Source organism: Diabrotica virgifera, chromosome 5 (genome assembly GCF_917563875.1).
Source record: "Diabrotica virgifera virgifera chromosome 5, PGI_DIABVI_V3a".
NCBI classification, from domain to species: Eukaryota; Metazoa; Arthropoda; class Insecta; order Coleoptera; family Chrysomelidae; genus Diabrotica; species Diabrotica virgifera.
In genome coordinates, this window is record NC_065447.1 from 124811703 (window position 1) to 124825502 (window position 13800).

Consider the following 13800-nt stretch of genomic DNA (forward strand, 5'->3'; position numbering starts at 1 on the left):
TAATTTAACCTTGCCATTTACTATTTCTGAATACTATTTGGCAAAGGTACAATTTGGTTTTCTTCTTGATGATTGATATGTGTCTCTATTTTATAGTTTTTGGAATAAAATCTACTTTCTCCTTTCGGGAGCATGAAGCCCATCGCCGGCGATGCACCAGATGGCTGACAACTTAAATAATGATTCATATCTAGACAGACAACAGCACCCAACATCTCAGACACCACCAAGACCGTAGCTGCAGCGACCTAGGGCCATAACACCTGCCCAGGTCTACAACAAGTCGACAGCAGTACCATACGACATCAAGAAGTTACTATCAAGCCGAATACCAAAAGCCATAAGTATAATCCAGAATTGTTAGTTTTTGGCAAGAATTTGAATACATTTGTTAATGCAATTTACTAAGTTATATTTTTATTATATCTTTATGAACAATAAACATGATTGGTTAAAACTATGTTTTGTTTGCTTCCATTCCAATTTTCATAGTTCATATCTAAGGTTAGGACAAGACGAACACACACCTGAGTGACTGAGCTAAGCTAAGGGTGTAACGATGGCTATCTTAGTTGGGTGAGGTAATATTTTCGAATATTGTTTCGATTAGCTGGGTAGTCCATCGCTAACTCGTTACAAACTGTTTTATATATTTAGCCTGCATTTTTAGGATACTAGTGTCTAGCAATACAACAATATATTATTAGGTAGCTTGAAGCTAAGTTTTATTTATACAGGGTGTCCCGAAAAGATTGGTCATAAATTATACCGCACATTCTGGGGTCAAAAATAGTTCGATTGAACCTAAATTACCTTAGTACAAATGTGCTCATAAAAAAAGTTACAGCCCTTTGAAGTTACAAAATTAAAATCGATTTTTTTCAATATATCGAAAACTATTAGAGATTTTTTATTGAAAACGGACATGTATGATTCTTATGTCAGAAACATCTTAAAACAAAATTATAATGAAATTTGTCCATCCCATAAACATTTTATGGGGGTTTTGTTCCCTTAAACCCCCCCAGACTTTTGTGTACGTGCTAATTAATTTATTATTGTGGTACCATTAGTTAAACACAACGTTTTTAAAACTTTTTTTGTCTCTTAGTATTTTTTCGATAAGCCAGTTTTTATCGAGATGCGGATTATTCTTTAATATGTTTACATAAACATTTTCTGTGGGTTTTGCTCCTTTAAACCCCCCAAATGTTTGTGTACGTTCCAATTAAACTATTATTGTGGTACCATTAGGTAAACACAGTGTTTTTAAAACTTTTTTGTCTCTTAGTCTTTTTTGATAAGTCACCTTTTATCGAGATGTGGCTTCTTTTTCAAAATATACATAAAAATGTAAATTATAAATAAATTTCCAGATTATTAACAAGTCTCTATAATCGTACTTAACCATAAACAAATATGTGGTGGATTCGACAAATATTTAAAATATCTCGATAAATACTAGCTTATCGAAAAAGTACTAAGAGGCAAAAAAGTTTTTAAAACATTGTTTTTAACTAATGGCAATACAATATTAATTTAATTCGAACGTACACAAAAGTTTGGGCGGGTTTAAGGGAACAAAACCCCCATAAAATTTTTATGGGGTGCACAAATTTTACTTTAATTTTTTTTTAAGATGTTGCTGCCATAAAAATGGCACATGTCCATTTTCAATAAAAAATCTTTAAGAGTTTTCGATATATTAAAAAAAATCGATTTTCATTTTGTAACTTCAAAGGACTTAACTTTTTTTGTGTGCACTATTGTATATAGGTAAGTGAGGTTCAATCAAACTATTTTTGACTCCAGAATCTGTGGTATAATTTATGACCAATCTTTTCGGGACACCCTGTATATAACGTAAAAAACTGTTTTTTAATGCAAAAGATCAGTAAATGTTTTTTTTTTAATTAGCAATACATGTTTCTATAGTCTGTCCCAGCTTGACTTTACAGTACACGAACATACGGCAATACAATCCTTATGGGAGTTTTTAGCGCGGCGATGCCGATTTTCTTCAAAAGAATTTTCAATCGGACATTACCAAGGTCCTAAAAATGTAGGTTCCTAAAAATGTTAAATTAAAACTAACCCGTTACAGTCAAGTAAACAATATTTTTCATTGTTTTTTTTTGTGAGTGATAATCATTTTCGAAAAGTAATCAGCAATTTTATAATCAATATGAGTAATAACTTTTTTTGGTTAAGAATGTTAGAATATTCAACATTAAAAGTGGATGTTGTTCTATGGTTGTTAATTTATGTATTGACAGTATAGACAGTTCTGAAGTAATGTCAAGAAAAATATAAAATAGATTGTCAGTCAAGTTTAAGTAAAGTTTTATATTGTCCTACAGTTAGTCCATGTGGTGAGACTGCTCCCGCCTGAAAAAAATTTCTGATTCGGTTTGTTTGTGGATTCCTATTCAAAAATGTCCCCTCTAAAATTGTTTAAACAATTTTTTTAAACAAATACAAAAGATCGTGTTTTTTTGCTCTGGAGCATATATTTTTAGATTTTTTGGGTCAATCTAAACAAGAAAGGTTTCTTGAAATTTTTCTCAGAAATTATATATAAGTATCTCAGACAGTTTTGGAGTTATAGGTGATTTAAAATCTGAAAAATGCGAAAATACGCATTTTCGAGGCTTAAAAACTCATAGTTAAATTAGTATTTTTAAGGTTACCAGATACTTAGATTGAAGACTGAACATTCAGCTTCAAGATTCTGAAGAGTGATCGCGTCTAACTTAAATTTATACCGTTGTGTTTTTAATTGTAAATATGCGTGTTTATCCGATTTTTTTGCCGGTGCGGCGAGCTCCATTTCAAAAATCTTCTATTTTACTCCGAAAAATATTTTTTCTAGATTCTTTGTGATATTCTAAATAAAATATGTTTCTTTCCATTTTTCTCAAGTTAATAGTTTTTAAGTTATAAGCGATTTAAAATCCGAAAAATGACAAAAACACGCATTTTCGGATTTTAAATCGCTTATAACTTTAAAACTATTAACTTTTGAGAAAAATGTCAAGGAACTTAATTTATTTAGAATGTCCCAAAAAATCTAGAAGATATTTTTCGGAGGAAAATAGGAGATTTTTGAAACGGAGCGCGCTGCACCGGCAAAAAAATCGGATAAACACGCATATTTAACAATTAAAAAATAACGGTATAGATTAAAGTTAGACGCGATCACTTCAGAATCTTGAAGCTGAATATTTAATCTTCGATTTAAGTATCTGGCAACCTCAAAAATACTCATTTGAATATGAGCCCCGAAAATGCGTATTTTCGCATTTTTCAGATTTTAAATCGCCTATAACTCGAAAACTATCAATTTCTGATAAAATTTACAACATAGCTTTCTTGTTCAGAGTGACCCACAAAACTCAAAAATATATGTTCCGGAGCAAAAAAACGTGATCTTTTTTGTTTAAAAAAATTGTTTAAACAATTTCTGCCCAAAAATTCCGCCCGGCACCCTTCAGATTTGTTTAAAGGGGACATTTTTGAATATTAATCCACAAAGAAACCGAATCAGAATTTTTTCCAGGCGGGAGCGGTCTCACCACATGGACTAAGTTGAGAATAAATAAAGTATAATTGTTGATGGCCAGTTTACCATAATTAAATTATAACAAAGAATATTAAATAAGCTTAAAATTATTACTAATAACATTGTATTGAGTAACTCATTGCTTATTTGGAAAATTTGGATCCTAATTGCAGTTTATTGTTATTCTTAATGGCTGATTTTCAAGATAAAATTAATGTCATTTTAATGTGTTTACACCCTATGACAGTGGCAGTGAAAGTGAGGAAGACGGGATTATAGAAAAAAGCTAAAATATATAGTTTAAATTTATTGTAATTATTTTTTTCTACAACCGTGTTAAAAATGCAATTTTTAGCACTCCATACGAGCGTTAAAAATGCTACTTTAAGGCACTAGTGCTTTAAAATTTTTAAGGCACTGCAGTTTGTATTGACCGTATACACAATTTTGATGTAATGTCAAAAAAAAAAAATAAAAATGGAATGTCAGTGTTCAAGTAAAAGTTTTTGTAGATATTGTCCTGTAATTAAGTTTGTAGAAAAAATATTGTATGATATGCGTGTTAAAAAGTACATTTTTAAGGCACTCATGTGAATTGCAGAACTCGCTTAGCTCATTCTTCAATCTTTAGGTACCTACGTATTTATTAAGGTTTAACATATTTATGCGCTTAAATACATTATTATATAAATGTTTTATACAAAATTATTTTTATTTTATTCACATAAAGGTATTTTTCGAAAAAAAAAATGTTTTAGAACCCCTGACAGCCACCAAATGTCAATAATATTATTTACTAAGTTATTCATAGTACATCGTATAGAAAAAAGTATGTTTGCTTAAACCCTGTTTCTGATAAAATTTGGCATCACTGTTGGTCATAAGAACCTATACTGTAAAGTCAAGGTGGGACGCACTATAGTTAAGAAATAAATGAAAAATATAATATTTGTGTATATATAAATGTCCATAGATTACATGAAGAACCTCGCAAAAACATGTGATACAATAGAATTTATTGCACTAAATGCACCTGAAACGAGAAAAGGGAGCGAAAGGGATTGTCTAGCGAATGTAATGTATAAAAGTAAAGTTACGACAGGTTCATTATTGTCTTATACGAGAAGCAAGTATGCATCACATGGCTCCAGGAATCTAAAAGTTATTTGTGGCCATGAGATGCACACGTGCATCTCAATTAAAATAAAACAATAAAAATGTAACATTTTGTACTCAAACTAAAGTATAGCTATTTCAAATGCTGAAGGGGCCATCCTAGTGTAAAAGTACGAAACTCATATACTTTTTTGGGAACTTCTAAAATAAAATGTACTATACCAATTGTTTTTAAAATTTGCATGAGCATTTATTATAAAAAGAAGTACATGTACAACAATTTTCATAAAAAATATTAAAAATTAAACGATTTATGCGCCATCTACTGGCACCGTGAAAATAAAAACATTGCTCCATTGCTGCAGTGATTGGGACTAATAGAGATCCTGAAACATAAAATTTCAAAGTTATTATTGAAATAAAGGTTATTTTCTATACCATCAACTGGGGTTTTTTTGATCGGAAAAAAAATGTCAATTTGGCGCTTTTTGAAACTGAAAATGTTTTAACTAATTAAAAAAAAATTCAACACTTCGTCATTTTTCCAAATTTTAATATTTTTCAAAAATCCTAGTTGATGGTATAAGAAATGACTTATATTTCAATAATCGCTGTGAAATTTTATGTTTCAGGATCTCTATTAGTCCCAATCACTGCAGCAGTGGAGCTATGTTTTTATTTTCACGGTGCCAGTTGATGACGCATAAATCGTTTAATTTTCAATATTTTTTATGAAATTTTTTTACATAATACTTCTTTTTATAATACTCATAGAAATTTTCAAAACAATTGGTACAGCACTTTTTATTTTAGAAATTCCCAAAAAAAGTATATGGATTTCGTACTTTTACACTAGGATAGCCTCTTAAATTAATACTGTAAATGTGTTTAATATTTTGGCCCACATAACTTTTTTTTTATTATGCATTGTGGCGTTTAAGGTGTTAGACGACATTCAAAAGTTTTATTATTTTTGTTCTTTAGAATTTTCAGCAGTTAATTATAAGGCAGCATGGGAAGCTCTATTAGAAAGATATAATCATGTAAGATTTACAATCATGTAAAATCAATATTTGACAAACCGGTAATGACTCACGAATCAGCAGCAGACCTTCTAAGGTTACTTGATATTACTTCTAGGCATCTTAGATCATTAAATACATTGTGTCAACCGACTGATTCTTGGGACACACTAATAATTTATTTATTGAGCCAAAAATTAGACAAACGAACAGCCCACGAGTGGGAAGAAAGGCGAATAAAATGTTCGCGAAAAACCAGTAGTCTAGGAAGGGAGCAATCAAATTTATTACCAGATTTTAGTGAATTCAAGTTATATCTTCAACAAAAGGCAGATTTTCTTGAAACGGTAGAATTAACTTGCGACACAAAGGGTGTCAAATCGAAACTACCTGCTTCTCGTGCAATATGTCAAACCAACGTGTCTAATTCGGCTTCTTCTTCAAATGAGAGCAAACTTTGTACCTCTTGCAATGAAAATACACATTTTATTCAAAATTGTTCACAATTTTTAAGACTTCCTGTCAGTGACAGAAGTGGTAATCATATTTACAAGTTTTGCTATGCAGGCAAGTGCAAAATATGCAATTCAAAACACAATAGTCTATTACTATTGCACTTCAACAACAACGCTGATAGACAGACAACACAACAAGGTGAAAATTCTTCGAATAAATCAACAATACATGCTACAATCCATATACCAAGTGACAAAAACACAATTTGTCAGTTTTCTAAGGCATCTGTAGTTACCTATTTCTGTCAACTGCATTGATTGAAATACGAGATAAGACTGGGAAACCACTTTCACTCAGAGCATGATTATTAGACTGTGCATCTCAATCAAACTTCATTACAGAAGAATGCTGCAAACTCTTAGGTTTACATGTACTACCAACAAACATTTCGGTTATAGGCATAAGTTAACAAGCAACCAAACTTGGACAAAGGTGCAATGCCAAAATAAAATCTTTACGTACAGACTTTCAAGTTGACTTGTCATTTTTAGTTTTACCGACAATCAACGAATGTCTTCCAAGTCAGCCTATTAACGTCTCAAAACTTAATATTCCTAACCATCTTCAACTTGCAGATCCTACATTTCAGAAAATGGGAAAAATCGGTATTCTGTTAGGAGTTGGAATATTCTAATCTTCTTAGTGCTGGTCAAATTTGTTTAGGCCCTATAGAGTCTTTAGTCATGCAAAAAAACAGTTCTAGGGTGAATCATTTCAGCTCCTATTCCAAGTACTTCATCTAACCAAATTCTATGCAAGTTTGTTTCCAATGAGGTTACGAATGATGATCTTCAGAGTGAGTTCAAAACTTTCTGGGAGATTGAAGAGCCTTCTTCTAAATCTAAAACTATCCGGAGATGATAAGGAATGTGAGGAGATATTTCAAAGAACTACAAAACGAGATTCTGAGGGCAGATTTATTGTCAATATACCCTTGAAGAAGCCTGTATCTCTTTTAGGAGAATCTAAAGATGCAGCATTAAAACGCTTAAAGGGTGTCGAAACTAGACTTCAAAAAAATACTAGTCTTTCAAATCTTTATCGAACGTTTATGTAAGAATACATATCTGTTGGTCACATGTCGCCAATAGATAACAATCAAGAAATAAAGCAAATATCGTACTACATGCCTCATCATGGTGTGTTCAATGAGCAAAACCAAACTACCACATTAAGAGTAGTATTTGATGCTTCAGTACCTACAAGTACAGGTGTATCATTGAATCAACTTCAATATGTTGGCCCAACCATTCAAGACGACCTTGTCGCAATTCCTCTCCGCTTTAGGCAAAACCCTATAGTAGTTTGTGCAGATATTATCAAAATGTTTCGTCAAATTTGGGTCGATCCATCTCAGCGATCACTGCAAACAATCCTTTGGAGGCAGAATTCACAGATAGAACTAACAGAATATGCGCTAAACACTGTTTCGTTTGGTCAAGCATCTTCGTCTTGGCTTGCTGTTAGATGTATTCATCAGTTAACTTTAGATTTCAAAGATATTTATCTTAAATCTTGCAAAATAATTCAAACAGACTTCTATATGAATGATCTTCTTACAGGAGGTATTGCTGTTACAAAATCTCGTGAACCTAATTCATTCATTTGGTGACGTCAATATACGAACGAAACGATTGAACCCGACATTACTGAAAATATCAGGGTGCAGATGGGACCCTGTCGCGCAAGTCGCAGCAAACAAAATGGTCGTATGTTTTTAGGTTTCATTTTATTTCGGTTATACATACGCATTTTCAAGGTTCATGAGGTTTTGCACCAACTCTAGTTCCGAAGAGGAAGTTGTGATGAAATTATATCAATCCTAAATTCTGGTTGTTTTAAATTGCATCTAATCGTTCTAGAGTAATAGAGCATGTAAAAGCGTCAGATCCAATAACAATTTTAAAACTAAGCGATGAAGACAAAACTAAAACATTACACCACATTCACATAGCAAATTCCCAACTATAAACAAACGCACGTGTTACTATTCGCCGTCTCATTCGTCAACGGGCTGTTAAATGTAATTTATTGCCCTAAACGAGGCGGATTCTCATTTTACAGGTCCAAACTGGTCAGTCTGCAAATTCAAATTGTAGGTAGCGTTGGTTTTTAAGATACACTTCAGGAAGACCCTGTTTAGCTTCCATGTGCGTTTGTTTACAGTTGGGAATATGTAAAATGAATGGACTGTAGGTTTGTTTTGGTCATGTTCAAATGATTCACTGTTGTACAATATCATTTAACCTCATCAACTGTAACCAAGAGAGCTGTATTATCTGAAATTAGTCGCATATATGACCCTTTGTGTCTAGTTAGTCCGTGTGTAATCATTGGGAAAATTATTCTTCAAAAGCTTTGGGCAACGAAAGTAACATTACCAATGAAGCTAGATTTCAAGTGGCGAAATTTTCGTACACAAGTGCAATATTTAAACCATATCAATGCTCCTAGATTAATCACAATTCCTGATCCAGTTGATATACAACTCCATGGCTTTTCAGATGCTTCTATTGAAGCTTGCATTTTTATTAGATGTGTGGCTCTGTAGATCAAGTTAAAGTAAACTTACTTTCTGCGAAATCACGAGCTTCTCCTCTAAAATCTATAACAATACCGAGGCTTGAATTGTGCGGTGCACTCCTTTTATCTCAATTAGTAGCAAAGATTCTAGTATCTGCCTTGCTTGGATCAAAACTCAAATGAATCTACTCCAAGGGGAATTAATCCAAAAGAATTACCAGATCTTCAATCATGGTGGCATGGTCCTAGCTGGCTAAGTGAAGACGAAGATAAGTTACTTGACAACACAAATCGTCGATCCTTTTTCTATATCAAAATTCTCAAATTTTCAAAAACTACAACGTACGACAGCTTGTTGTTTGAAGTTTAGTCATAATTGCAAGAGCTCTCAAGAAATTAGAATATTTTCACCTCTTAGTTCAATTGAGCTGGAAAACGCTACGGTATGTTTGCTAAAATTAGCTCAACAAGAAACCTTTGGTGAAGATATTTCTGTATTAAACAAATATAAAACTTTACCTCCCAAATCAACAATTCTATCATTATCTCCCTTTCTAGATGAAATGGGAATACTACCGAGTTGGTGGACGTCTTCAAAATTCATTAATTAATTATCACAAAAAACATCCTGCAATATTATCAAATAAACATGAACATTTAAAATTGTTACATTCTGGTCCCCAACATTTACTCTATCGTATAAGAGAGAAATTTTGGCCTCTTAATGGTCGCCTCGCAAAACATACCGTGCACAATAATTGTACTAGATGTTTTCGCGCCAAACTGTCAAGCTTAGAACCGATGATGGGCAATCTTTCGAAAAGTAGGTCCCGTCCTGCTCCTCCCTTTCATTTTGTTATATATGCCTTTTCATATGTTTTACCACTAAATGTGTGCATATCGAAGCAGTTAATAATCTAACTACCGAAGCATTTATTGCCGCCTTCCAACGGTTTGTGTCTATTGTTAAAAAAATATATACTTACGGTTAACTCTTGTAAATATTGAGGATTCATCAGATTCGGATTAAAAGCATGGCACAAAAATGCATCCAATTCATGTCGACGCATAATGGGCTTCTCCTGTGACATAATATATCTTAACACACACGCCATGATCAACATATGCTGTGGAACGTAAGCTGTATTAAGAATAAGTGGTGTATCAGAATTAAGGCAAGATAACAAGGCACGCATTCTGCGTCGTTTGTCGTCCACCGAGGGACCAAACCAGAGTCTCTGAAGGGTGGGAACTGCCCACGGGAGAGGTTCGGCTTTCACCTCTTCGGCATGCTGGTATGGGTTCGAACGGCTGTAGATCCATTCTTTAACGATAATATCTGGTTGAGCAGCGTTCTCCGGAAGTTCGCCCGCTTCTAAAAAGTAACGATATATTGGTTAATCATGAAATTATAATCAACATATTTAAATTATTTTCGTTAACCCTTTCGATGCGGCTCTCTCTCCGGCGATACTCATGCCCCAGTGCGGCTATTTCTGACGTCAAAACGGTCGGCCGCTTTCGCGCTAAATAATGCGACTAAATGATTCTTTATAACGTTGTTTTATATAAACAAAATAATTGGGTAATTATTTATAATTTTTTTTATTTTTTTTTGAAACAAAATAAATTTTACAAAAAAATACAAAAACGCTATTGTTTAGAAAAACTTAGGATAGAAAGATAGATAAAACAAATTAAAAAATTATTGCACATATTTTTGCATTCAAATTCAATGTAAACAAATGTTAACAAAACAAATAAAAACAAAAAAATTATCCATAACAAAAAAACAACAAAATTATCCATAACAAAAGAAAAACAAAATTATCCAAAACAAAAAATAAAACCAAATAGTCATTTGTTATGTAGAACTTACTTTCTAAAAATGTTTGATGGTGTGAAATCTTTCAAAACAATTCACAACACATAAAGGCACATTGCACTCACGGCACATAAAACTTGTTTCTTTTCTTTTTTTGTTTTTGGCACACACAACACATTTTCTTAGTCCAACTTTCCTACTTGTTGTGGGAGGTACATGCGACGGAAAATGCCTACAAGTAAGCCGCAATGGATTGTCGTCGACTGATCTTCGACCTGCTGACGTGCGCATTTTCCCCTTGTGATTTTCTTCCACTATCTGTTGGATGAGTGTCAGTTGAAATTCTGCCAACGAAGTTTTAGTTTTTGCTACTATATTATTCAAAACGTTTGCATTGAGCAGAACCATATCCATAAGGTGAAGGAAAACTTTTTTGTACCATTTCGCAGTTTTTCGGACGCACTCTACTGAACTCAGTAGCATGTCCGTCTTGTCTACTGCACCCATAAACTTATTGTATGCAACAATACACTGGGGTTTTACAATTGTCCTCCCAGTGAGGCGATCTTTTTTACCAGTTTCCATACCGGTGTTGTTATGTAAGCTCGTAAGCATGTATACTTCTCGTTTATCACAATATTTTAGCGACAACAATTTGTCATCACTTCGGAAACTCCATTCTCCTCTCTGAAGCTTTTCTGCCATTTGCGGCATATATTTTCTATTTTTCCGCACAGTTCCACACGCATTTGTAGCTCTATTATACAGCCATACAAACAGACTGGGGCTTGTATACCAATTGTCACAATACAAAGTATGACCTTTATCCAAATAGCGTGCCAAAAGCGTTAGCACCACATCGCCAGATTTACCCAAATTACAATTATTCGTTTGTAAGTCAGTTGTTGCTCCAGTATAGACAACAAAATCGAGAATGTACCCAGTCACTGCGTCGCATAAAACAAAAAACTTTACACCAAATCGATGTCTCTTCGAGGGTATGTACTGTTTGAAAAAGAGTCGGCCTTTGAAAAGCAAAAGGCTTTCATCTATGCACAATTCTTTATGCGGCTTGACAGCGTTTCGGAAAGCATCACGTACGTGGTCTATTACTGCTCTAATCTTGACCAAACTGTCGCCGTTTTTTGGCAGATTGTTGTCCGAGAAATGCAACATTCGCAAAATCAAAAAAAACCTGTCACGCGACATAAGCTCAGAAAATGCTGGAGTAGATAATAGTGTGTTTGTTGACCAGTATTCACTGAGGCGCAATTTTTTTACACGAGGCATCAGATATGTAATCCCAAAAAATAACCACATCTCATTGAAATCTGTATCTTTCCATTTCTTCAAACGTGACTTAGCGGATACTTCCACATGTTCACAAACGTAAATATAAAATTTGTTTGTTTCCGTAACTATATGATTTACTATATTGTCCGTAAAAAATACTTTACAAAAATCCAAAGGTTTATTTTCAGCAGTCAGCCCATCAATTGTGCAACCAACCTCTGACGAGTCAAATGCAAATGTTTTTGGTAGAAGGTCTTTTTTTTTTCCAGAGAAAATCGTAGGTATTATTCGATGTTTGGTCTTCGGGCTCTTGAGCAACGTCCATTTCTTCATCGGAATCTAAAGCATTTTGCGTATTTTCTATGTATTCGTCTTCACTGTCGCTTCGAGTAAGAATTTCAAGTAACTCTTTTTCAGTATAAAACTGCCCCTTCTTAGGTCTTGGTAACGCTTTTGAAGGCCCCGGTTGCTGCTCGTCCATTATTTATAAAAACTAATAGGACGATACTGATGTAAAAATGATGCAATACTAAAGTAAAACTGATAGAAATCGCAATGTTTTCGTGTTGGGACAAGCATCGGCAATGAGTGAATAACAACATCTAAACGCAGACGTAAAGAGACCGCCCACTACTCAGCAAGCGCTAGCCCCGCCTTGAATTACCCACAAATGAACACGTGCGCAGGAAACTGCAATTGTCGGCCACAGCACTTCACGGCAAATCAAAATAACTAAATGACGTCCATAGCACTGTAGGCACGGCAAATCAAAGACGTCAAATGACGTCCGCAGCATTCAAAGGGTTAAGGAAGAAAAATTATGCACTTTTGCACGGTTAAACTTGATCAGGTGTTTTTTGCATTTCGATAGTCTCTCTGAACATCCGTGTATAAAACTGCGTGTTTGAGCATGTACACACACACATCGTGTAATTAATGAAACGCGATAAAACTAAATAAAATCAAAGATAAAGTGCGTAGTGCATGTAATATTTGAGATATTTCGAATTGTAAAGCGAAGTGAAGTGACAATGTGTTTAAAAACCGAGGACAACTGATAACAAACCGGGTAAGTACATTCCAAATATCATAAAACTTTTACGTTTATGTTCTGTTTTTGTCTGTTGATTTGTTTTGCGAGGATATTGCGATTTGATTGACTTTTATTATTAGTTAATATATCGTAGTAATTAAATATTTTTAGAATTATAATATTTAAATTATTATAAAAGAAATTAATCAGATCAAGGTGCAGTCTATACACACACACACACACACACACACACACACACACACACACACACACACACACACACACACACACACACACACACACACACACACACACACACACACACACACACACACACACACACACACACACACACACACACACACACACACACACACACACACACACACACACACACACACACACACACACACACACACACACACACACACACACACACACACACACACACACACACACACACACACACACACACACACACACACACACACACACACACACACACACACACACACACACACACACACACACACACACACACACACACACACACACACACACACACACACACACACACACACACACACACACACACACACACACACACACACACACACACACACACACACACACACACACACACACACACACACACACACACACACACACACACACACACACACACACACACACACACACACACACACACACACACACACACACACACACACACACACACACACACACACACACACACACACACACACACACACACACACACACACACACACACACACACACACACACACACACACACACACACACACACACACACACACACACACACACACACACACACACACACACACACACACACACACACACACACACACACACACACACACACACA

The 13800-nt window shown here is 34.4% G+C and overlaps 1 protein-coding gene across 1 annotated transcript in view; it reads right to left on the reverse strand.

The window, feature by feature from the left end:
- The window catches only part of LOC126884376 (constitutive coactivator of PPAR-gamma-like protein 1 homolog), a 336683-nt gene that overhangs the window by 97208 nt on the left and 225675 nt on the right, over positions 1-13800 (reverse strand). Inside the window, exon 10 of the mRNA XM_050650301.1 lies at positions 9726-10114. Within this exon, the coding sequence (XP_050506258.1) occupies positions 9726-10114 (389 nt within the window). The remainder of the gene's footprint in view (positions 1-9725; positions 10115-13800) is intronic.